We start from the raw sequence: 27,776 nt of genomic DNA on the forward strand, positions 1-27,776 counted from the left end.
TTGAAAATTTTTTGAAAGCTTTCGTTTCGTCGTAGTTTTTTAGAAATAAGAAAACTTAATTCAAACTGTGTTAAAAAAATATTAGCATGGATAAAGGACAAATTTACCGATTAATGATTTAAATATTCTTCGTTCATTGTATTTTGGTTTGAGCTGATGGTTTTGTTACCAATGCTCTTAATAAATAAAACTAAAACTAATGAAGGTACAAACATTGACTATTTAATTTTTATACCACATTGAAAATGTGAATACAATTTCATTTTAGAATTCTAAAGTATACACAAATTTATTGAACAGAAATATACTTTTGTGTACATTGCAATGGCTTGATCGAATCATTTAATGAAACAGACATCATAAATGTTTTCGTGGAAATTAACATTTATCGGAATGAAGAAGACAACATCTTATATTCTTATTTAGTTTGCTAGCTCTGTGAATATTTTTTTCAATACTGAACTTAGTACACACGCACTCTGCTGGTGTATTTTAAAACTAATTCATGTTATTAAGCATCAGCACAATTCGGCATTGTGCGGCACTGAGTCGCATTATGCTCTGTAATTGGCAAACTACCAATAATTAACTACCCACGCTTGACTTGGGGAGTAAGCTGGTGAATTCGTGACGAGAGCGTTACGAACGAACACTAGCATTATGCAAACAGTAATTTCTTAATTATTTCGTAATTTCAATTCATTCTTGAACAATTTCACAAATTAAATTTGAAAACAAAATTTATGATCGACGCGGGACTCGAACCTGGGACCTCTCATGTTCTACTATTATTACAGAACTTAAATTTGAAAACAAAATTTCACTAGAACAGTTGGCTCAGTGAAAGGCAAACGCACGGAACGGATGAGTAAATGATTTATTATATCATTTTGGATTTAAAGGTTTATACCACAGAATAAGGAGTATAATAATAACAATATAGTATATTATAACGAATTACACTTGCCTTCTGGGGAGTGCCAATGCCGATAAGAACAACATCATACGATATATAGAACATGCGATTAAAAACGGTATACAACAGCACAGAACGGAGGCGGAACAGAATATTATTTTCATCAGTACCAATTTTTAGTTAATATTAATTAATTACTTTCACAGTTACACGAGAAAAAATAAGACTAACACTAAAGTACTAAATAGTCTGGGTATACAAAAATACAAAGTTTTTAAAATAAATTGTTTTGGTTTGGCATTATAATTTAATAATTTTGAACTTTTGATACTTAGAATAAATATTCTAAGTTTGGATATTTAATCTACTAGACTACTAGTACCATAGACGAATAAGTAAAAAGAAGTAAAAGTAGAAAAATAAAATCCTTTGTCTATACTCTATTGGTTTAGCTGCCCCACCGACAGAAGTGGAAATTGTGTGCAAATTATAAATAATTTCCTATTATTATGAGAAAAATCAACTGAAGTCGTATTTTTTTATCTTGTTATAATAAAGTATATAAGATTTCTGTGTTAAATATTGGTGTCCATTCCTGTGATTGCCATGTATACCTTACGTTGATCACTGGGGTACCTAACTTTCGATCGGATTTTCGCACGTCGTACAGCTAACAATTACTAGTTTTTATGTTATTGCAACATATCCGATTGCATATATTTTGTAATCAGCAGAAAATTTTATGTGTGGTGCAGTGCAGTGGTGTCGGTGATATATAGATGATGGATCTGTGAAGGCGAATTTCGCTATACGAGGGTCCCTGGGTGTCATGTTGGAGACGCGGTCTGTGCGAGCTGCAGACTCGGTGTGGGCGAACAAGCCGCTCCCGGCGCCACACGCCATGGCCAACTCGAGACACGGAAAGAGTGCACAGGTACTATATATCTGCTAACTGAGCTACCAATCTATCTTCTTGTAACAGATCTCCTCACTGGGATTTCTTGAATCGTGTAATCCCTACAAGTTTTATATAATAGCTAATTCTCATTTCAGTTGCTCTATAATTTGTACTGCAGTAGAAATACTGCAGTACAAATGATTGTAGCTTTGCATAATTATAACAAATAAATACTACCTACTTCCTTAATAATAATACAATTGTAAGTTTCAATAATTAAAGGAGCTCCTGTTCATTTAAGCATCTTTATACCTTGTCAAGGAAAACTTATTTACACAGCCACCCTTCAATAAGTACTTACAATTGGCACTGATATCTAATCTGTAGTTAAAGTATTGATATTTATAATGTTATTGAAAACTAACAAAATTGTTTCCATATACACCTGAATTTTAAGAAAAAGCAGTATTAGTCTTAAACCAGACATTCTCTCTTTAAGCCGTGCAGGTGGCCATAGGCCATAAGGAATATTTTTCATTATATATGTCTTTTGTTGGCAGTATGATGTGATCCTTATTCAAACTATGAGAGTTGTTATGGTAACTCATGTCAAATACATGGATATGTCCAACTTTTATAACAAAAATAATATTTTGCATTGATTTTGGATTCTCCAATATATTTTTGTTATACAGACACTTTGAGCTGGAGAACATGCATGCAGTTTTTTGAGAGTCATAGAGTTTGAAAGGAATTACGTAGTTGATATATTATATCAACAAATTGAAGATTATACAATTGTGATAGATTTCTTCTACACACTTACTGTGTTATTACTAAATGCAAAGTAAAGTTATTCCAAATTTTATTTTGTATTTATCTTACCTTTGTCACTATAGTATTTATTACATGACAGGGAGAAGTAATTTTAGTTGCACCAAAGTAATTTGTTATACAGCCATTGTAAAAAATCTTTATTTGATTAAAAAGAGTGGCTATTGAGTTTCTTGTAACTTCTTCTCACTAGCTCAACCTTTTACAAACATATAGTAAATTACGTAAATTAGAAAATAATTGTAGTGGCAATTCAAAAGCACTTATACAAATGATTTGAGTTTTCTTTAGTGTTAATTCCGCCAATATTTGTCTAGTCACAAGACTAAATTTTGGTGATACAACACGTCCTGAGGATGCCTCGTGTAGAGGCGAAACACATGTCGAATTGTTTAAAGACAAATATTGGCGGAATTAACACTAAAGAAAACTCAAATCATTTGTATAATTATGGATTTCCGCAAAGTAACGCCTACTTCAATAAATTTTCAAAAGCACTTAGTTTAAGCCTAATTGAATAAAGTTTATTTGACTTTGACTTATGAGTAATAGGAATTACAATGTAAATAACACACTATACCTGTTTTATCTATTTTGAATGTACACCAGTAACAAAAAACTTGTCACATAAAAAATGCATTTATTTCCTCAAAATTGATTCCTTTAGAATTCTTTTTGATATCATTTCTAATAAACTCGATAATACTACTGCTTCCGAAACAAATGGCGCTCTGAGAGAGAAGAAGTGGCGCAAGAAACTCCCAGTATTGTTTTATATTCCTCCCCCTCTTAATATACTCCCAATTCGCTCAATGACACATTAAGCAAAGGTCAAAATTAAACAAATTTTAATTAAATTGATTTCCTTTAGCTTTATAGCGTAAACCTTCGACACTTCCTTAATTGTATAATTCTAATTATATCCTAGTGAATATCACCCAATTAAACTTACCAAGTCATAATTTATGTATATATACATTAATGTGTTTCAATTAATATATATATAGATATGTGTTTCAAAGTCAATAAGACTTGGGTACCTGACATAACAGAATACCCAACTTAAAGTCTGGTAACCCTGTTCTGTATTTAAGGAGTGGTAGTAATATCTTGAGTAGTAGTTCATTGGAGGAAGCAATAAATAACAGAATGTTTCTGACATCACTCATCATATAGAAGTCACTCTCTGGATTTTTTTTTTTTTATGGAATAGAGCGTACGGGTCACCTGTTAAGTGATCACGGCCGCCCACAATCTCCCGCAACACCAGAGGAATCACAGGAGCGTTGGCAGCCTTTAAGGAAGGTGTACGCGCTTTTTTTGAAGGTACCCATGTCGTATCGTCCTGGAAACACGTCACAAGGAACCTTTGTAGTATGTGGAAGACAGCTCCTTGAAAACCGCACTGTGGAGGACCGCCACACATCCAGATGGTGAGGATGATATCCTAACTTGTGGCGTGTCGTGCGAAGGTGGATTTCAGCGGCAGGAACCAGGTTAAACAGCTCTTCGGAACACTCCCCGTGATAAATCAATATCAAATTGCTGAAGCTTTCTGCAATAATTGCTTGTAGAGGTTTGCTAACTTTCAACACAAAATATTCCATAAACTCCCAGGCAAATAAAGAGATTTCAGTTGATTATAAAAAGGTGTAAAAGGTATTTCTCAAAACTCCTTTAGAATTCTTTTTGAAGTCATTGCTAATATACTAGATACTACTATATTTTTTCTGTTTAAGTAATTCATTGTGTTTGTATTTTTAGGATGATGTTTGTTATGTAGTAGCAAAGTATGACTATGCTGCTCAGGGTGCCCAGGAGCTAGATCTACGTAAAAATGAACGATATCTGCTACTGGATGACTCCAAGCATTGGTGGCGTGTGCAGAACTCACGGAGCCAATCTGGATATGTACCTAGCAATTATGTTAAGAAAGAGAAGCCATCACTATTTGACAGGTAAGCAGTATTCTCTGAACTCATACTATAGAATGGCTCTTAAAATTGTTACTACTGTTGTTGTTCTTACAACAATCATGGACAAAAATAATAATAAGAATAAGGTTTGAAATAAAGTTTATTTTATAACATTTTCCTTGACATGAGTGACAAATGTAACAGTATTAATGTAGTTTTATAAATAATTTGACACTTAATTATGTAACTTAAGCAATATGTCTGTCTATATCAGAGGTCGGCAAGTAGTTTAAGGTGGACACTAGGGAAATTTTAACGAGGTCCAGAAAAAAAAACAACAGATAATAATTAAGTTCTATGTACCTATTTATTGTATAGTTTCAAATATAATTCAGAATTACGAAACACAAGGCCCAGAATTATGAAACACAAGGCCTAAAATCAATGTTAGAAGATCACCAATGGTCTTGAGCCAGTTTTTTACAGTTTTGTTCTCGGGAAGAACAGTAAATTCGAAAATATTTGGCGGTCCCAGGGTCCACAAAAAGACCACTTTCCGCCTGTGACCCTAGGTCTATTTTAAAGCCCATATATTTCGAACAGTCTGTGTAGTATGTTTAACATGTCATTTCCCAGACTTAAGGAAGGGCAATTTCTTTCTTTGACATAAAGATGTGACTAAGTAGTGGATCATAAAAAGCTAATTTGAATACTTACTGTTAATTCCAGTATTAAGAAAAAAGTTAAGAAGGGTTCAGGCTCAAAGACTTTACCTTCAAGTGGGTCACCAGTTCGTGGAGGATGTGGTGGTGGTGCAGAATCTCCAGGTGGAAGAAGAGTGGAGCCTACTGAAGCACTAGGTACAGCTGTTGTAAAGTACAACTACCAGGCACAACAGCCTGATGAGCTGTCACTCACCAAAGGAACAAGAATACTCATTCTAGAAAAGAGTAATGATGGATGGTGGAGGGGGCAGTACCAAGGACATACTGGATGGTGAGTGTTGTGAGCAATCTTGGGCTATGTTCACTTATAGTAATGGTTTGTAAAGGCGCTTTAGTAAATTTCTGTGCAGCCTTGTTTCACTGTGATCTATTCTGAGTGATTATGTTCACTTAGTAAATTTTTGTGGATTTCTTTTTATTATTATATTTTATATTGTGGTCAGTTTGTACTCATGGACATTTAAATTCATTAAGTCAAGAAAAAAGTTGATAGACTTCTTTGTCTCTTTATGTCAGCATTAAAAAATTATAATGCTTTTTAAAACCAAACTTAATCATATATATCAAATACTTTCAAGGTTTCCCTCAAACTACACAAGCGAAGAAGATGGCGAAGACACTGTTCATACTTATGCTATGGCTGAAAATGTCCTTGATATTGTGGTGAGTGTTCATTGTTTATAAAAAAATATTGTACTGGATAGATTTAATACAGGATGTTAAAAAAATCTGTTCTTTATCTTAAGGTGTATGTTGGTATTAAGTAGTGATTACATAAAAATTATCATTTTATGTTTTTCCCGCCCACACACCCATTTCATTCATGCTACCTGCTAAGGGCGCGCGGGTTGCGGGCGGGGGGCGACAAATAACAAAATAATTATATTATTAAATACTTAATTCATTATTATATATACTTATCTTATTACTTATATCTGCTAGCGCCTCTCAACCGCAGGTTCTGCTCGACGTGACCGCCACTGACTCCGATACATTTAGTGCAACATATCACGACATTGTTGGAACACCGTCGTGTCAGTCTTAATCGTATCGAATACTGTAACGATCCGGGCTTTAATTTCCTCCTCAGTGTCAAAAATTTTTCGGAACACGTATTCTTTCATTTGTCGCCAAAGGTTAAAATTCGAGTGGCGTGAGGCCAGGAGACCGCGGCCGCCAGTCGTGATGTCACGTCTACGATGTGCCGTACTCTTCTTGAAGATACTCTCGAACGGCTACCGAAAATAAGGGACGAGGCACGCAGGACGTTCAGCTGATGGTAATAGCTCTACCCATTACAATTGCCGCTCAGGATTCTTGAAAAACCCTTTAATTCTAAGCGGCATTACAAATGTGCTCGTCACCTTGAGACAAAAAATGTCAAGTCTCATTTGCCCAGTAATTTCACTAGCAACGGCGCCCTCCAGACCGAAACACAGTAATGTTTACACATTACTGCTTCAAGGCAGAAATAGGCGCCGTTGTGGTACCGATAATCTAGCCGGCTTCCTGTGCAAAGGAGCCTCGCACTGGTAAATGTTGTGATTATTGTAAAGAAATAATTCTAATTACGCGATTGGTGTCATCGGTCAAAGGACAAGGTCAAGGTGCGAGGCGAGATGCCCCGCCTTTTTCGTTTGAGTCGCACGCGCCGGCCGCTCAGCTGACGCTAGATCTAGGTCCTAGGTCCAAGTTTAGGGCGATGACCTTAGTTTACTGGCAGAATGAATAAGTCAGGGGTTCTCAAGATTTTTGAAACCATTCACTAAGAAATATTCTTTTTACTGTAGCATTGAATCTAAGGGGTTTTGATTTTCATTTTATTTTTAGTGGTGTCTCTACATTCTACTTCATATCCGAGTCAATTACGTACAGGATTTTTTAAAAATAGTGTATATGTTTTATTTATTTATTTAGTAAAGAAGTATAACTTGTTACATGCATACATAAGTACACACCCCTTTCTTTATGTTTGAAACCAATAATAATTGTATAGGTATTATATTTTAAGCTCTTTTTACCAGTGGGAGGAAGCCGGCTGATTATGGGTACCACAACGGCGCCTATTTCTGCCGTGAAGCACTAATGTGTAAGCATTACTGTGTTTCGGTCTGAAGGGCGCCGTAGCTAGTGAAATTACTGGGCAAATGACATCTTATGTCTCAAGGTGACGAGCGCAATTGTAGTGCCGCTCAGAATTTTTGGGTTTTTGAGAATCCTGAGCGGCACTGCGTTGTAATGGGCACGGCGTATCAATTACCATCAGCTGAACGTCCTGCTCGTCTCGTCCCTTATTATCATAAAAAAAAACTAGAATTTCTTTTTAATTAGCATGATCTTAATGTTATTTGATTGTGTTCAGGTTGCACTTTACTCATTCACATCAAACAACGAACAAGAGCTGTCATTCGAGAAGGGTGATCGTCTGGAGATCATTGAGCGGCCTCCATCAGATCCAGAGTGGTATCGCGCCAGAGACTCTAGAGGACACATTGGACTGGTGCCACGGAACTATCTGCAGGAGTTGGCGGATTATCTTACACAACCCTACAGGTTACTACAATTAATCAAATAACTAGAGGTACCCTATAAATTTAAATAAATCATTACTTGAAATTGACATCACAAATTACCACCCATCGAAAATTATATAACTCGCAAATTGACAATAATTAATAATGTTAGTGAGTTTTTTTGGCAATAGTAAGGAAAAATTATCTCTAATCATTTAGTAGATACTGAATTTTTCCATATGATTTTATATACTAGCGGACCCGACAGACGTTGTCCTGTAAACACGTCTTAAATTTAAAAAACCGGTCCAGCCGCTAGGTGGAGTTCACTACCACATGGGCAAGAGAATTTATATATGGACCGAATTGAGAATCTAAACCAATCTCAAATTCGCTGGAACACACAAAAAAATTATCAAATTGGTCCAGCCGTTTTGGAAGTAGTTCAATTGTGAATCAAAACCATTGGCGCATCCACCTGAAGACACAGAAAATTTCATTAAAATTGGTCCAGCCTTTTAGGAGGACTGTCAACACACGTACAGAACAATTATATATATATATATATATATATATATTAATATAAAATAAGAGTGACTGCATGTTTTTTTTGGGTATATAGTGATAGCCTTAAAGAAATACCATCTCTAAAATTGAATGGATGTCCACTCAAAAGAGTAGGAAACTTTATAAACATCTGATACACATAGCGACCTCCCTTAAAGAAAATTCAGACATTGAGAGAAATCATAATAATAATAATAATATTGACACACTTTTTACACAAATTATCTTGTCCCAAGGTAAGCGTAATATATAGCTTGTGTTATGGGTTACAAGACAATGATATATTTAATACTAGATGACCCGACAGACGGTGTTCTGTATATAATAAATAAAATAATGTTTTTATATGAATTTGTCAATAATATATCATAACATCAAAAAATACTTCGTAAAATATGCATCCTGCTGTCGTAATGAAATTGTTTCACAGGAGAACTGTCAAACCGTGCGTCAATAAATTCTCTCATAGAAATTATGTATGGACACATCAAAGGAAAAACAAATTTGTTGTTTTTATTTAATTTAGCAGCATTTATTCACCTTTTAAACCTTCTCTGGACTTCCACAAACAATTCAAGACCAAAATTAGCCAAATCGGTCCAGCCGTTCTCGAGTTTTAGCGAGACTAACGAACAGCAATTCATTTTTATATATATAGACAATATACTTACTTAAACATACATAAATTCATATAAACATACTTAAATACATTTAAACATCCATGACTCGGAAACAAACATCCATCATATTCATCATATAAATGCTTGCACCTACCGGGATTCGAACCCGGGAGAAATCGAAGAGTGTTGGCTGTAAGAGCTAAGTTTCTACGGCTGTAGCCCACACATTCGCGCGGTGTTCGAGAAATGTTAAAACTCAGTTTGTTTAAGGCCTATTGTGCATCATATTCCACTTGCAGTCTGTGGGTTGCCTTGGCATACAGTAGAAATAAACTTTCAGAGTATTTATATTTCATTTTGTTGACAACCTGTATAGCCGAGTGGTTAGAGATCCTACCTACTAAGCTAGAGGTCCCGAGTTCGAATCCCGGTAGGTGCAAGCATTTATATTATGAATATGGATGTTTGTTTCCGAGTCATGGATGTTTATATGTATTTATGTATGTTAAAGTAAGTATATTGTATTAAATATAATGTTGTCTTGCAACCCATAACACAGGCTATATATGCCTACTTTTGGCCAAGATAATTTGTGTAAAACAGTGTGTCAATATTATTGTTATTATTGTTTTGTAGCGCAACTTGTATGTTTGCCAAGGATTGCTTTTATACAATAATGCGAAAATGTTGCACGTCAGTTGCAACTGTATTTTGAATTCATTCACAAACCGATTTGACTGGCAGTATTTGAACCATTGCGTAATATGATTCACTTAGAGACTCAAAGAAATACACAAATTAGAAAAAAAAAGTGTGTGCGTATAATCTTTACGCGCGATTTAAGTAAAACTTAATAATTGAGTATAAGAAATTGAAGGTATGATTAGCACATGTGAGTATAATGTATAATATTGAATATTAAAGAATGTAACAACTGCCAGAAAAAACAACATGGCGTGTAACCGAAAATCGTGACGACATTGCTATGACGGCCGTTCCCAATATACTATCTACAGTTGGAGATAAATTACTAGCTTCTAGTGTCAGTAATTAGCTGTCAATAATCTGAAGCTGTCCCAATATAACCGATAAGTCATTCTTATCGCGTTATATTGGGACGCGTGAATTGCAATTTTCATACAAACTTCTATTGCTATATGTAAACTATACGTCGTCCCATTGACAGACAGCGTGTACGGATAAGGTGAGTTACCGTCGATAAGTTTATTGGGACAGAAAAGTCAACGATAGTTTCGATTTTTTAACTCAAGTAGGCCACAACCGGAGATAGACTGAATATTGCGGCCATAAAATTTCTCTCATACGTCGATATAGAAGTTTCACGTCAAAATATAAAAAAGACATTTATTATGTGCAATACACATATAAGGAACACTAGCTGACCCAGCAAACGTTGTATTGCCGATATTAAAATCGCGATACAAAAGTAACTGTTGATCGTAGATGGGTGAAAATTTGAAGTTGTATGTATTTTTTAATTCTGACTCATAATCAAACAAATTTAAAAAAATGTCAAAAAAATAAAAAATAAATCGTGTGGACCACCCTTAACATTTAGGGGGATGAAAAATAGATGTTGTCCGATTCTCAGACCTACCCGATATGCACTCCAAATTTTTATGAGAATCGGTCAAGCCGTTTCGGAGTAGTTCGGTCCCGCACACCGTGACACGAGAATTTTATATATTAGATAACAATTGAGATGGTTATTTATTGATTTTTAGTGAAGCGAACGAAGGAGCACGCAGCGCTCCGGTGGCCGGTAACCTAGCAAGTCGCGCGTGGTACTACGGCGCCATCACCCGCACGCACTGCGACGCACTGCTCAACCAACATGGCCACGACGGAGACTTCCTCATACGAGACTCGGAGACCAACGTGAGTATCATCACCACCACTTGGAGTAACTTTGTATGGTGTTCTGGTTGCAGTACAGATTAATTTATGTTTGGTTCATAAATTAATCTATACGGCAACCAGAACAAGGTACATCGTGGTCCTTCGAGCCGGATATGAACCAGCGACCTATGGCCGCGTGTGCTCAAAACCATTTACCATTATAACCATTTAGACTAAGTTCAATAAACTAATTCTTCTTAAGTCCAGTTTAATTTATGAACCAAACATAGATCTGTACAGCAACCAGAACACTGTACAAACTTCAAATAAACATAGCTCTATTGAATTGCGTGGAGACGTCGCTTCATTGTGTGTCTTCTACCGGGGAGTGTTCGAAAGAGCAGTTTCACCTGATACCTGCCGCCGGATTCCACCTTCCCACGACACACCACAAGTTAGGATATCAGCCCCACCATCTGGATGTGTGGCGGTCCTCCACAGTGCGGTTTTCAAGGAGTTTCCACGTACTACAAAGCTGTGGAACGAACTTCGATACGACATGGGTACCTCCAAAAAAAAACCTACACCTTCCTTAAAGGCCGGCAACGCTCCTGTGATTCCTCTGGAAAAGAAAATGTGGACGGCGGTAATCACTTAATACCAGGTGACCCGTACGCTCGTTTGTCCTCCTTTCCATAAAAAAATATATTGATCTCACACTGCGCGTGAGTTGAATGCAGTCGGGGCCTGAGGTAAAGAGCGGTAGCATCTCCCTCCGCTGTCTGCACGCCTCACCTCCAATTCAAATCATTCATGTAGGTCAGGGAAATGACACCTATGAATGTCAAAAAATATTTTCTTATTGAATCTACCGCTACTTCGTAAAGGGTTGAGACAATGAGAAGAAGTAGCAAGAAACTCATTGCCACTCCTTTATATCAAGATTTACATTTCTATCGATTTACAAATCATTTCAATTACAATATAATATGTAAAATGATGCAACAAACATACTCAAACGTCAAAAAGTCAATGCCTTATACGAGTAAGTCAAAAAAGTAAATGTAAATTAATTCAAAAGTTATTGAGTACAGTAGCTGCATCATCCACACACACCGTAAATAAATAAAGGTATCCTGTGAGCATTTTATAAGCGATTATAAATAATAATAGGTTCATCCTGCCACCATAAGCAGCGCCCGTTCACGAGCATAACGCATGAGCCAGCCATCGCCTCCCTGAACCGTATTTTAGGGAAGGGGACGACCCGGCCCATGTCGACGCCACAAGTAGTGACATTTAAGAGAGCATGACGAAATCTTTTACGAGAACTCAAGCAAACAACAATAAAAGAATCCTAATCTACATATCATACAATACTCACCAAATACCTCCCGCGCCTGCAGTCGTGCTGTACCGTAGTTGTCGCTTACCGTGTTTTCACGTTAATACTGAAGTTGCGACCCTTTGTTTTTTTTTACTTTAATAATGACTGGACCGAGTCCATCAGGTTCCATTCCAAAAATCACGATGTGTGTTAAAAGTCAGAACAAAACTTTGAGATTTGATTATAAGGTTAAAATGGTAAACTTGTAGCATTGTTTAAATTTATCGACACACTCATGATTATGGTGATATATATCAATTATGATTAGGTCACATCACTATCGCATTCCTGAACTCTGCATTCAACTTGCGCGATATCTGTACAAACCACGATTCGAGGATTTTCAGAATTTCTTGATATTTCGACGCTGTTGCAAGCGCCATATTCACTGGAAACTAGAAATAGTTTTATTTTTATGACAAAAAGGGACGAGACGATCAGGACGTTCAGCTGATGGTAATTTATACGCCTTGCCCATTACAATGCAGTGTCACTCAGGATTCTTGAAAAACCCAAAAGTTCTGAGTGGCACAACAACTATGCTCGTCAACTTGTGACATAAGATTCATTTGCCCAGTAATTTCACCAGAAACACAATAATGCTTACACATTACTGCTTCACGGCAGAAATAGGCGCCGTTGTGGTACCCATAATCTAGCCGGCGTCCTGTGCAAACTACTGCATATCTAATGTGTATATCCCACAGAAAAATAGTTTTAAAATAAATAAATTGTCGTATAGGTGGGCGACTTCTCCGTGTCGCTGAAGGCCCCCGGGCGCAACAAACACTTCCGCGTGCATGTCGAAGGCAACCTGTACTGCATCGGACAGCGGAAGTTCACCAGCCTGGAGCAGCTCGTGGCGCACTACCAGCGGGCACCCATCTACACCAACAAGCAGGGCGAGAAGCTGTACCTCGTCAGACCCTTGCCGCGCCCCGCGCAGAACTGCTGAGCTGACACCGACCACTGCTCAACTTGTAAGTCTACTCTTGGCAACATTCTTAAATATACTCAACATTTTATGGCTCTGTAGTCATCTGAATTGGCCCAGAAAGCTATCTACATTTTTTTTTTGGGTAATTTTGCATCAACTAAAAATAATAATAGGTCACTATCATCTATCAAAATTAAATTATGAAAGTTTGTTATTTATAGAGTTTTGACCATAAGAAATACGAATTCAATACTAATTTGTTATAAAAACATGAGAATTATTTATGTTTTCAAAATTAAAGTCATAGTTTTATTTTCTGTATGTCACGTGACCGAAAACGCCGACCACCATTTTGTGACGTCACTGTTGCAGAAACAGTACGCTTTTAGCAACACACCAGCGTACTGACTATGAAAGGTCATTTTTATTTTTATTAAAATCAATAAGGATTGCACTGGACATTTGACCTTTCTTTGTTTATGTTATTATGACGTCACGATCATGGCGGCCCCATTTTACGCGCCTCTATTTATCGTTTAAATTAAAAGAAAAAGTTCTTAGCTTAAAGTGGAATTATTTTGACGATTAAAAATATCAGTTTGCTATCGAATCTTAATGATCATTTTTAATATATTTTAAAAAATCGAAGAATTGTCCTTGTAAAAATTATTATTTTATCAGTTATAGCAAGTTCACCCGGTTCGGTTATTTGAGCGATATTAACAAAACGATATATTAAGTCAGTGTTAGGGTCTTTCTTTCATTTTTATGATTTTTAATGTTGTTTCAAGAGTAGACTTGATAGATTTTCTAATGCGACACATTCATGTGTTAATTTGAGTTAACTTTACAGTTCTGATCCTGTTGTATATCATTGAGTATATAAGACGATACATGACTTCCAAAATTGTAACACAACTTGCATACATCACAATTATTGTTGCTGTATCTACACTTTGTCAGTGTGCGGGTAGCCTTATATTTCGATATTTTCCGAAATTATGAACAAATTAACTCGTAAAAGTTTGATGTGGTAAATAATATTATTGAAAGTCGTGTCAGCAAAATTGTTATAGGTACGACAGCCGTTAATGTACATAAACCAAATTATATCAGTTTTCTAATCTAATTCTGGTCATTTCAGAACAGGAATGTACAATTACGTCATGAACATAATATGAGTAATTTACACGGAAATAGTTTGTAACCAGTAACACTCCACATTGCTTGTAACTCTGATATAGGTATAATTAACTATATTGCCAGTTTTTTAACTTATGTGGCTTTAAAAATAGATATAATTCAGGAAATAGTTAGAGATCAATTAAGTGCATAAGTGCAGTTCAATTTTATACACATTTTATATTATTAACAAGTAGTATATTATACTCATCAATATAGAAACTTTTTGTATTAACTAGATAAAATATGACAAATATTAGTTGTCCCTTTTGCACATGATAGTATAGAAAGGGAAGGCCTGATGTTAGTAATGAGGCGCGTTTGATTATGGTGCGTACAGACTGGTGAAATGTATCATGCAATGAAAGAATTCGCCGTACACATCGATGCAATGTATCGTGAAAGATAACAACTTTGTAACAATTTCTCATAGTTCGGACCTGACTCAGACATCACTTGACTGATGTGAGAACATCTCCGCTATGCCCAGCTCACATCTCTCCGCTTTGGTGGAAATAACCTGACAGCTTCGCGGCTTGTCTCCTCTCCTCTCCGATTTCGTCGATACCTGGCTTTACAAGCCACGCGCGCAGTGACCCGTGATTTGTCGGTTTTTTTCGAACGAACACAAAGGAGCGCGTTCGCGGCTGAATGACGTACACGGGAGGTTCGTAGTGAATACGTGGTATGCAATGAAAGGTGAAATGATACATTTCATGCTACCATACACCAGTGTGTACGCACCTTTATACATTGAAAAATACAGACTAAGCGAAATTAAAATTTATACATAGTATCGAAATTATAAGTTTATCATCATAATATACCATAGAAGAATAATGTCATGTATTTTATTCACTGTGCGAATCTTCAACATTGTCATTGTACCATTTTTCATTATTCTGAACCCATAAATCCAGAGGAAAACCTTTAAGTACCTTATAACTATGGTAAATATTATTTGCAAGTGGGATCTAGTTTATTTGAATAATATAATAATAATTGTAACAATGACATAATTTTAAGTATACAAAATGATTATTTAACGCGTTGATGCAACGGCAATTAATATAAGTAATAAGAATAAACCAAAAATTGGCTTCAGCGTTCTATAGTATATCATAGTTATAATAACATAAGTCCTCAGTAAGTAGTATAGTGTAAAATTTAATTAATTTTTAAGTTACCTTTTGTACTTCGTTCTTGAGGGTATATAGAAAAATGTTGGTTAGCATTCGTTTGAAATTTTTTTGTAAGGTACTAATTTATGTAATTTATATTTAAAAAGAAGATTTAACTACTAGTTTACTATTAAAATACAGATTGTCCGGCTATCTCTAGTAACTGGATACTTCCTTAGAAATTAATATAAAACAAGTATCCTACATACGAGTAAATACTTAGTAATACTACTAGTATTATCAATAAAATTAACGTAAAGGTTACTGTTTTGTCTCGCGTTTGGCACAGATAATACAACTGTTAATCGTAAGTAGCACTGCAACCAGAGACGTCCGCACCCTACCGATGGCTGATGGTGACTGGCGCTCCCGCTGTACTGTGTATTCCTTATGACACTCAACGTCACACGGTTAACGTCACTGTCGATGTCATGACAGTGACAATGATTGTTAACACATTAATTCAGTCAAGATGTCAAGACACTACAGTTACAAATGAAAACTATAATTAAAAGGCTGATCAACTAGTGTAATTAATTACCTTCATAAATTTTTCTATATACTTTAAGGAACATTCATAGTTAAATGCTTGGTACAGAGCAAAAGCATAATTATATATGACCATGTGATATACATGTACAATTATATGCAAATGATATTGTGATGTCGGCTATGTTTATGTTAGTCACTGACAGGGGATGCGGTATGTATGTAGGACAGTTTCAATATTGGTAACCTAATATTATATTATGGGTATAAAAAATATTATTTCACTGCATAGTTAATTCCATGTTAGTTAATTTGTGTGTAAAAATTGAACATTTAGTGGCTGGTATCGAAGAATATTTTTTCCATATTTGTTGGATTGTCTTGTTGTTGAGGTAAACTACCCTACAATAGACATTTTATATTTTAGCTTACAGAAAAAAATTTCATGCAGTATTATTACTGTTATTGAGCAGTTTTTGTGATTCGAATCTCGAATGTTTGTCTTCTGTGGTGACTATTGCTAGTCAATACGCTAACATCACATGCTTCGCTTTGCTAATATTAACAGATTTATTAATATTTTGCCACGAGGAGATAACATTAATTGTAGCCTACTTCTTACCTTTTAGTTATCACAAATCAATTGTTTTCTTTTATTGCTGGTTAGACTAGACTGCTTATTTAAAGGACATATTATATATAAGGCAATAATCTCTGTTAAGCATAATAATTAATATCGAATTTATCACAAATTGGTTTAGTATCTGTTAGTCTCAGTACAAGAGTATTGTACTGGTAAACTCTTATTTTTTTTTAAATAAATACAAATTTAATTCCCTTGTGTGAGTAGTCTAGTCTTACTAGTAACTATATCTCGTTGAGATACCTAGATCGAAGTTATTTCATTAGATGACAGCTTACAGCCGGTGTAGTAAAGATTTAACATTTATGTTGGGTTGTCTCATTGTCACAATAAAGTAATGATTAGTTTAATGATACCAATATTATATATAGTGGTTTGAATTAATTTGTAAATAGTATTTTGTTTATAAGATAGCAGTAACAACTGTACTAAGGATCTATTGAACTGTATAATATGATTTATTGATTTTTAGTTTTTGGGGTTAAGCTATTTGTTTTCGACCCTTAACAAACATATTGTGCATGCATCTTGAATGCTTGCTATATGAAATTTATGAGTCAGAAATTACAACGAAATGATTACATACAATTTGCAGTAAAATATTGTTGTAATAAACGAATGGTCGGATATAGGTGGTTTTTACCCTGTTTATACAGTACGGTAGAGTCAGTTTTAAATAAGTATTTAGTTTGTTAAATTTTTAAATGATTTGCAAATCAAACTTTGGCAGAACATTTCTCTTTTTTTCAGTATTTTTATTAATATTTTTGTGAGTTTTTTAAGTGTTTGCAAAAAATCTGATCTTCCAGATACAAGTAAATGCATTTTGAAGCGTTTATTTTAATTGTATTACGTGAATTTCCTCATTATTAAAACTCGTCCAATAGTGAGTACGCGACTGACACACCGTAAAGTAAATACACCTTGGGTTGACAATTCGGAAGAAACATAGTCCATATCATTTAAAAATGTTTCTTTTATTTGACCAATTGTAACTGCCTTTTTAGAACAAATAATTTTTATGGTATTTGTTCATCGATTTCCGCCGCTCTGTCTACCCAAGTCCGATTTATTTTTATACAAATTAGTTTCTGTACAGCATCGCGGGTAGTTTTTATAAACTAGTAGAACTAAAACGTAGCTAATGATTCTATGTAACATGCTTTATTCCACGTGCATTTATATGGTCTAGTATTGTCGCGTTTACCCTATTATTGTGTTGTGTCGATAAATAATATTCCATTTTTATTTTTCTACGTGATTTATTTTGATTTTATTGTATCATTTGGTATTATTTTTTAAAACCCTTGTTGAGTAAATGTTTTACTATGCGAATATATCTGTATGTATGTATGTCTTCTGTGTGATAAATATACAAGTACTAATTATTTAAGTATCGGATGAATATCGCATCGATTTATTTAGTAGATTAATTGTGTACGGAATGATATGGAATTATAATGCGAGAAACTCAGTTTTAATTAGGTTAATAGGAACAAAATATTTGATAAGTGAAGGCTTGATTGGTTTTGAGTGGCAAAGCGTGATCCTGCGCAGGTGCGTGTGACACTGCGGTACGCGTTAACGTAAAAGTGTTTTAGTACTCGATTCATGTAGAATATATAATATCAAATAGGACCAAATATCCTGAATGATGTTCAAGTCAATTTGCTGAGATTTTGTTATTAACTTTTAGTGTTTTTTTCTTACTTTTCTGCTCGGCCAAAGCAGTGGGCTAATTTAAATTCGAAAACAACACTGTCAATGATTGTTCTGAAGTTATAAAAAAATATCAAGCAGTCGGAATGAACCAATCGAAAGCAAAATGTTTATTTGTAAACACTTTGCATATTCTTAGTTTATTTACAGGCCATTAGACTTTATGCGTTATTTCGTTTTTCTTGAAACATCATCACTTCCATCAACTTAGTATACAAGCGTATTAGGCGAACCCTGTGTGAAAGTGACATAACTATCCTTACACAAAAACCTAGGTGTGAGAATGAGACGGAATAGATCAAGACCATGAAACCGTTTTGAAACAATTTAGCTTCCATTAGTCTCCTGTCAAATTAGGCCGCGTTTGTATCTTAGTGTTTTTATTCTGTGTTTTAACGGATATTAATTAAAAAATATAATGGTGTCGTGTTCTGTATTAGATTATGTTGTTAAATATAGCAACAATCCAAATAAAGAAACATTTCACAGTTAAATACTGATTCTACAATACTGCCTTCGTGATGTTTATTTTTGTAGAACATATACACTAAAATACTAAATATTACATTTTACATGTGCTGTAAATCTGTATTATCTTAAGATTATAATAATTTAAAGAAAATATGTGTTAGAAAATAAAATATTGTATACGTGAATGTGACGCCGTTTGTCAATATTTGTCACAGGGATTGTCTAAAGGCAAAATACTACATACTTCACTGACTCACTAACGCATATGTAAAACTATCACACATGAACATTTTAAATTTAGTCTCGCCGTAATGAGGAGAGTGTTTGTCTATTACGCTAGTATACTAAGTTTATGGTCGCTTCAAAAATTATCTACTTAATGCGTTTAATATTATATCTTATCAAACTCCATACTGCAGACTTCAAACACATTTAAATTATTTACATTTATAATTAGAATTGCCTCATCTAGTATTATGGTACGAAAAATCTTATGTTTTACGAAATTTATTCATCTTAAAACTTGAGCGAGCCTGTTCAGCCTAAAATCAGAACAGTATTTGATATTGTCTTAAATATAACGAAGTAGATTTAGTCTTCCCTGATGCATATTGCAAAGAGTGCACAATATTAATGAATTGAGATTTTCTTAAGTATTATCCGTAGATGAAGGATTGGTCTCCGCTGCGCTCCAACTAGATACCGCACTATCTAAGAGCGATAGCTTTTTTTATTGCGGCTACTATTAAATGCTTGTGTGCGTGGCATCTTGACACTCAATGGCATCTTTCAAATTTTGTAGCATACGATTCGTGTTATTTTACTTTTAAATTAATTAAAATTTTGACAGAACATGACATTGTTCGCTACGAGACTGGCTCGAATACGCCTACCGGCGTAGTATATTAGTTGTCGCACTTAACGACTATGCCTGCGCTATCTAGTTGGAGCGCAGCGGAGACCAATCATTAATCTAATATATTATCATACGAAAATTACTGTATCTTGGAGTGTCAATTTAATAATTATTATTTGTGAAGCTTTAATAAAATCGCCATACACGGCCTTACATTCCTTCGCATTCGGAAAATAACCAAGACATAGTTAAAATTGCATTAAAACTGCTTGAGATAATAGTTGTAGATAGTGATAGGACGAGTCGGTTTTTATTTTGACATTGCTCAACGGTATATTCGTTTGTATACATATTATTATTGTAACCAAGAGTTTGTTCGTTTGTTTGTTTGTTTTCGTATAATATCTGATGTATCGAGCATTATATGATACCGATGTAAGTGCAGTGTATTATAATAATATTTAACAATATAATTTATTTATTAATTTGCAATGACGACTTTTATTTTTTACCATTTGATTGTACGAATAATGTACGATTCTAAAAGTAATTCTGTCGTGGATTCTGTCTGTACACCCATGGTCTGGTTATTAATAATAATACACCTGGTGTTGAGTGATCACCGCCGCCCACATTCTCTTGCAGCACCAGAGGGATCACAGGAGCGTTGCCGCCCTTTAAGGTGCTTTATTTGAAGGTACCCATGTCGTATCGTTCCGGAAACTCCGCACAAGGAAGCTCATTCTACAGCTTTGCAGTACGTGGAAGAGAGCTCCTTGAAAAGCTGCTCTGCATTGCACACGGTCAAATGGATCGAGCTTATACCGGGGTGCGCCTGACCAACGATGACAGCAATACTCCATGTGTGGCCGGACCTGCGCTTTGTAGAGCGGTAGAATGTGGGTCGGCTTAAAATATTGCCGTGCTCTATTTATAACGCCCAGCTTCTTTGAAGTCAATTTGGCTTTGCCCTCCAGATGACCCCGGAATTAGCAATCGCTCGAGATTTCGAGACCCAGTATTCCGAAACTAAGCGAGGCTTTAAGGAAAGTGTTGCCAAAGAACGGTTATACGACAAATGGGATTTTTTTAGTGGTAAACGCGCAAACTTTAGTCTTCTGGGGGTTAGATTGGACAAGGTTCAATTTATCCCATTCCGTGACCTTCTCGAGAGAGGACTCGATAGAAGACTCAAGTTTCGCCCGGCACTGGTCGACGATTTCCCGAGAGAGACATGCATGGCCCGTGTATTCGGCATCACCAGTGCTGTCGTCTGCATAGCAATGTATGTTGGAGGTGTTTAACATATCATTGATATGCAGAAGAAACAGTGTCGGAGGATAGCATATAGCCTTGGGGCACTCCAGCGTTCACGGGCTTCGGGTCATCCATCGACAACGACTTGTATGCTATGCCCACTGAGGAACCTGGAGGTCCACTTGCACAGCTCTCGGGAAGCCCAAATGATTTGAAGTTTGGAAGTTTTGAGAGAAGCGCCTTGTGCCATACACGATCAAAGACTTTCGCTATATCCAGGTTAACTGCCAGGCCTTCCCCCTTGCTTTCGATTGCCGCCGCCCGCCGATCTATGTGTCAGCTATACCAGAAGATCGCCTGGCGAAAGTCGTACTGTCGGTCGTTGATCAACTGGTGACCTTCTTGGTATACCAGGAGCTGGCGGTTAATTATGCTCTCCATGATTTTGGAGAGCAGGGAGGTAATAGGAATAGTCCTGTAGTTTGCCCAATACGAACTGTCTTCTTTCTTTTGGATCGGATGGACAAGGTCTGACTTCCATGAGTCAGGGAGTACCTACGCCTTGTGAATAAGAGTGCCGGAATAAACGCGTTAGCACCGGCGTCAATTCAGGGGCACACGTTTTAAGCACGATTGGAGTTAACTAAACTAAGCTTAATCAACGTTGTCACGTTTTCCTGGTACACGTTATTAACTTCGCAGCAAACCAGAATGAAAGTAAGGAAGAAAGGAAGGAACTAAGGAACATTGCAACAGCGGCAGTGGTGAGCAGCAGGAACTAACACAAATATTTTTTACGTAGTTCGAATGTCCTGTATTTGTGTCTTGTTATTGACACAAGATGGCGCTTAGCACAAAACAGAGTAGGGATCAATAAAATCAAAATTTTCTTTATTTGTACACAGTCATTTACTATCACATATGAAACTCTCCTGGTAGATTTAGACAATCTGTGTTAGCAGAGAATCGCTCATTGCAAGTTATACCAAACAAAATTGAGTTATTGTCTCTAGTGACATTAATTAATTAGATTATAAACAAACAAAGGGATGGATAGCAATAGTCGTTGCTTTCAATGTGACAAGTAATTTTTTAGAAACCTTTATTTTTATCGATGTTCATCTTTGACCTGTTATTTTATTGTGATACATTGTTTTGTTCCTCTTGCAATGCAATCGGCAACATTTCTCTTTGGTCCTGATAGTTTTGACTGACTGGTAGAATTATATCCAAAACAATTATGCATAGCAATAATATACTAAATTTATGGATGTTTAACTTGTTTGATAATGGATAATATTTGACTCTTACTTACATTAGACAAATTGTCAGTCACGTCTTGAGATGAGTTCTAATTGCGCGACAATTTTTTTTCCCTACTAGATCCGTTAGAGTAGGTAGGTGTGCAGCTTCTTCAGAAATATTAAATGGATCCACAAAATAACACCTACTAAATTTTATTATATTAAACTTACCCCTATGGACAACTAGCCCTAACTATATATAAGTATATCTAGCTATAAGCTCGAACAACGAGGTAATTGAGTTACCAACGTGTCATGGTGATAATATTGATCTAACATAATATACTCACTCTGGGTAAAAAGTTGAGAATATCTGTTATCCGGAGAGTTGACAATGTTATCTCGAAGGGACAAGTTGTTGGTGCAGCCGTGGGAAGACAGGAAGTTCAGGGATCACCGATCTAAGGTAGGTAGAATATAATAATAGGGCTTAACGTATTAAATTGCCGATGAGGCCCATTGGATGCTAAAAATCTCGCTCCTTGGTGGGAGTACCTTAAAACACAGTACGTGTCATTAATATTAGGAGTTAATGTATCTAATTGCCTTAATAATAAAAAATATATATATAAGTTAAATATATTTATACGAAGTGTTTACCCTCTTTATATATATGTATAAAATCGTGATGTTATTTTAGCATACCTACTGCGTGATTTGATTAAATCACTTATTATCATATCTATGCGACATATACATTTCTGACATCTCATATTTTATGCATTTGCGAACTATGAGAAGGCATTTTGTATAAAGCTTAACTCTTGAGAAGAATATTTCTTACATTAACACTTAAATTTAAAACTTTTTGTCTTTATCTTACCTTACTCACTACCTACACAATTATATGACAGGAAAATTAGTAGTAGGTAACTTTAAACCGCGTTTATTAATAAGACAGTTTTGTTTTATAAGTATCATGTGCCCGGCCCTTACAAAAAAGAGATGTTGGCGTTTTTTCTGTAGGAAGGCAAAGATTATCAAAGGTTGTGTTTAGAGTTGACCAACTCTTACGGCCATTCCCAATATTCAGTCTATCTCCTACTCGAGGTAAAAATTGTAACTATCTTTGACTTTTCTGTCCCAATAAACTTATCGACGGTAACTCACCTTAACCGTACACGCTGTCTGTCAATGGGACGACGTATAGCGTACCAGCGATAGAAGTTTGTATGGAAATTGCAATTTAGGCGATAAGTACGACTTATCGAGTATATTTGGACAGCTTCAGATTACTGACAGTAGAAGGTAGTAATTTATCTCTATCTGTAGATAGTATATTGGGAACGGCCGTTACTGGACTAGCGTGGTCGACTTAAAGCTATAGCCACAATTGCAGGACAATTCTTACGTAAAACAGGCATATAGCTATAGTTTTGGACAAAAACCCTTCAATACCTAACCCACTTACCTATGATGACTCTCATCAGTAATAGTCGTTAATGTTTTAAGTCTTAAATAATTTTACGTCTTAATAGAGCCTCTTGCTGTTAGGCAACGCATGCCAACAAGCCAGGTGTCATGCACACTAAAGTATATAGTGTGCATGACAAACTACGTCTTACACTTACGATACGTCACTTATTTTATTTAAGTATGCATGCGTTACTTAAAATAGAGGCTAACTGTTTGCCGCAATTTTTTCGACGTTTACACTACTGTCACAGTGATAGGACTAGAAGTATAAATTGTCTAAGTTTTATGGGAAAAAGCTCAACTTTAATTGAATAAAATTAAATCCGTGATTTAAGGTACAGTCGGCCCTACCGGTGATAGACGATCGAGCGCCGGCGTCGCGTCCCCATGTGGCTCTCAAGTTGAAGAAGTGTCAGAGAGAACTCGACCGTAAGGAAAAGATACAGAAGGAAAACTTCAGCCTTTTGCAGAGGTTGACTGCTATCATGAAAATCAACAGGCTTGATAATTACTGGACGAAACCGTTGCCTAAGTAAATGAGCTGACATTTTTGTAAATATTTCTTGGAAATGTTCCTGCCTATTTGAGTATAAAAACAATTATCTGTCGCAGAATTAGCGTTCCGTACCCGAAGCGTCACCAGAAAGAACCCGATTATTAAAACTCTCCTACAGATCAGTTCGTTTATCTATCAACGGACATATCTCATATATGCGGTAGGTAATAGCTGAAAAATGCAGCTGAAATTTTTAACACTGGCTATAGTTTCTATTACCCTATTACAACAAATAATAAAATAAAAAAATTCTAAAAAGGATGCCAAGGTTTGGAGGACCGAGACTCCCTTGACCAGTTCGTTTAGTGATTATTATCCAGTCTTTTACCATACAATGACAATTTGTAGCATAAATATCCAGACTTCGCCAATTCAAAGAAATATTGAAGGTAATTTTTCTCCGGAGGTAATCCTCCGGAGAAAATATTTTAGGGAGGAGAAATATCTCTCTTCCTGAATAAATCTTATGCGATGTCGTTCAATCACAATTCAAGGCGCAGAAATAAAAAAATTGTATAACCGGCTGAGGGTGACAATTTGTGTGAGGTGTCTAACGGACCGGCCGTATACCAAATCCGACCGTATTCTGTTTAGGCTTTTATTTCTAACTTAAGCCGTATGACATATCGACCTGCTTGCTACACCGGCAGTCTGCTTGTCCGTGAACACAGTTTCATCTTCTCATGACCTCACATCATTGACATCATAAACAAACTCCAGAAATTTAAATAATATTCATCATATCAGCCGGAAGACGCATACACCTGGACAAAAGCTTCCCCCAAAGATATCCACGACGATCAGTCCTGCGCTCACCGCACCCAACCTATTCCGGCAATCTTGAATTGATCATCGGTCCGTTTTGTGAAGGCTTACCAAAACTGCGTCGAACTCGGCGATTATTAGCATCCTTTGCCCTGTCGCTTATGTGGCTGATACCATGTCCACCACGAGCGGGGCTGCCGGGACCTTACAGAGTCTGTCATTCTTCGTATTTGGGGGATTTTGTCACAATCGCCAATGCTTAGCAGGCGGGTTGGCGATCGCAGTAGATGTTGATGCTCTCTCGGAAGGAAGCTTCTGCCCATCCTCCGTTCTTTGTATCCCTTAGTCGCCTCTCTATTAATTAATGTGTAATATATATAAATATAATAATTCTATTGTCATAAGTGATTCAGTTTTCAGAACAAAGTGGGTCTTTACTACGACGCTCGTCTTCTTAATCATACGCTTTCATCAAAACAGAGCTCGCAAGATTATTACTACAACGCAGCCAAATGCTACGCCTGTGAATATAAGAAGACGGTAGGTAGCCAATCTATTTTGATATATATTTAGCGACTCACCCCGGCTTTACACGGAAAAAAGAAAAATGGTAGTCGTGGAAATGTATGGCGATAGTTCAAATCATATACATCCTATCGCTCAGAAAAAGTAGTTATTACTGGATTTGAGTCAGATTCCGTCTTTGTTACATCTGGTGTGCCGCAAGACTCTATTATCGGTCCACTACTATTTATATTGTTTATTAATGATGTTAATAATTGCTTTTTCTTTTTTGCTTTAGGTATACTATCAAAACATTTGAGGAACAAATAAAATTTCAACATGACTTGGTTCGTTTCTCAGATTATTGCGAAATCAATAAATTGTCTCTTTGTTTGATTAAGTGTAAGTAAATCGATTGTATTTAGGAAGTATCTAAAAGAAGTTGTCATGATTACTGATTTAGGAATCGCATTAGATATGAACAATATGTCAACAAAGCGTTTAAAGCCTAATGCATTCATATTATATACTTGTAAGGCATTAATTTGTTTTCAAGTTGAATATACTGTACGCGTATGGAATCCTTATTAAATATATACTCTTTGGAAGGTGTCCAAAAAGTGTCTACGCCGTTTGTATTAATAAATGTTCTCACAGCAGATTATCTTATGACCATCTATACTTTTATTTGGGCTTATAACCTTATACAACTGAAGGATAGGCGCTTACAATTTTGATATATTATGTCATAACAAATATAATATTGTATCGCACTTACAAACAAGATTCAGTAAAAAGCACCTACGAGTTCTAATTGCCGTAGAGTTCATAAACTTTTTGCTACCGCACTATGTCATAGTTTCGCGGGATATGCTCATTTCAATTTGAATGATATTTTGTGCTCTTCAAATGGAATGTTCAAGAAACACTGGTCGTTGCCGACGGTTATTGCTCGAACCCTAAGCCCCTGAACGTTGGAGTGCCCCAAGGATGTGTTATATCCTACACTGTTTCTTCTGCATATCAACGATATGTTGGTGACCTTCAACATACATTGCTATGCAGACGACAGTACTGGAATTGCCGTATACACGGGACACAGGTCTCTCTCGGGAAATTGTCGACCAGTACCGGAAGAAACTTGTCTTTTATCGAGTCCTCTCGTGAGAAGGTCGCGGAATGGGTAATAGGAACTTTGTCCAATTTAACCCCCAGAAGACTCAAGTTTGCACGTTTACCACTAAAAAGCCATTTTTCTGGAAAGGCCCCTTCATTGTGTATCCCCCACCGCATGCTTATTATCACGGGGAGTGTTTCGAAGAGCTGTTTCACCTGCTGGCCGCTATCGCGGCACGCTACGCTCGGCTCGTACGTTGTGTTAAACAGTGTAAATTTAGTTTTGGACCTAAATTTGGAGTGAACAAAGGCCGATTCGCTTAGGTAACAATTAGTTGAATACAGGGACTGAGGAATATGGGGCTCATTTGAAGATAATTTATGTTTTTTGTTATTTATTATGTAAAATTGAATTCTTTTAATAATTTATGTATTTCTAATCATATCTGACTATTGTATGAACATTTGAGTGAGCCATAGTCGCCAAATTAAGAATTTAATTATTATTACTTGTATAACCAAATAATAATGACTATACAATAAATACAAGAGACCAATCAGAGACCGCCGCAAACTAACGACCAGTAAAAATGTCATTACCCATATCATTTATTGCCTTACAATATCACTATAGTATACCCGTGATATTACAATGTCACTAAAACCAGGCCGTTAAATTGTAATATCATTAGTGAAATTGTGAATTGACGGATTTGACAATATAACTGCGACATCTACATACCATGGTAAAGGTGTTGATGTTATGTTAAAAAAATAATATTTAATAATAATATATAATATTTACTTATGTAAATATTATATAGTTACTAATAAGCATAATATATTTCCTGTTCCTATTGGCATACATAAAATGATAATATTTAGTTTGACTGCCACATATACTAAGTAGTAAATGTAATGTTAATTTTCATTATCAACCTTATTTAAAAACAATTTTTTATTTCAGCGGCAGACCAAACGATTCTCCGCGCCCTCGCTGCCTTCAATCAACACACTACCTCAATAAAAATAAAACAGTTTTTTGGACAGATTTATTGTAATATTCAAAACATTTTCGAACAAATATTATAAGTCCCGTATCAGTGATACATGCGAGTTAAATACAATTTAAAACATAATACTA

The 27,776-nt window shown here is 35.8% G+C and overlaps 1 protein-coding gene across 1 annotated transcript; it reads left to right on the forward strand.

Moving 5' to 3' along the window:
• Positions 1–1,380: 1,380 nt before the first annotated feature.
• Positions 1,381–20,206, forward strand: LOC126969096 (cytoplasmic protein NCK1). The gene is made up of 7 exons (XM_050814404.1): positions 1,381–1,850; positions 4,413–4,606; positions 5,294–5,560; positions 5,868–5,952; positions 7,652–7,842; positions 10,735–10,888; positions 12,979–20,206. The coding sequence occupies exons 1-7, from the start codon at positions 1,746–1,748 to the stop codon at positions 13,189–13,191; spliced, it is 1,209 nt and encodes a 402-aa protein (XP_050670361.1). The 5' UTR covers positions 1,381–1,745; the 3' UTR covers positions 13,192–20,206.
• The last annotated feature ends 7,570 nt before the right edge of the window (positions 20,207–27,776 follow it).

Source organism: Leptidea sinapis, chromosome 17, assembly GCF_905404315.1.
Source record: "Leptidea sinapis chromosome 17, ilLepSina1.1, whole genome shotgun sequence".
Classification (NCBI taxonomy): domain Eukaryota; kingdom Metazoa; phylum Arthropoda; class Insecta; order Lepidoptera; family Pieridae; genus Leptidea; species Leptidea sinapis.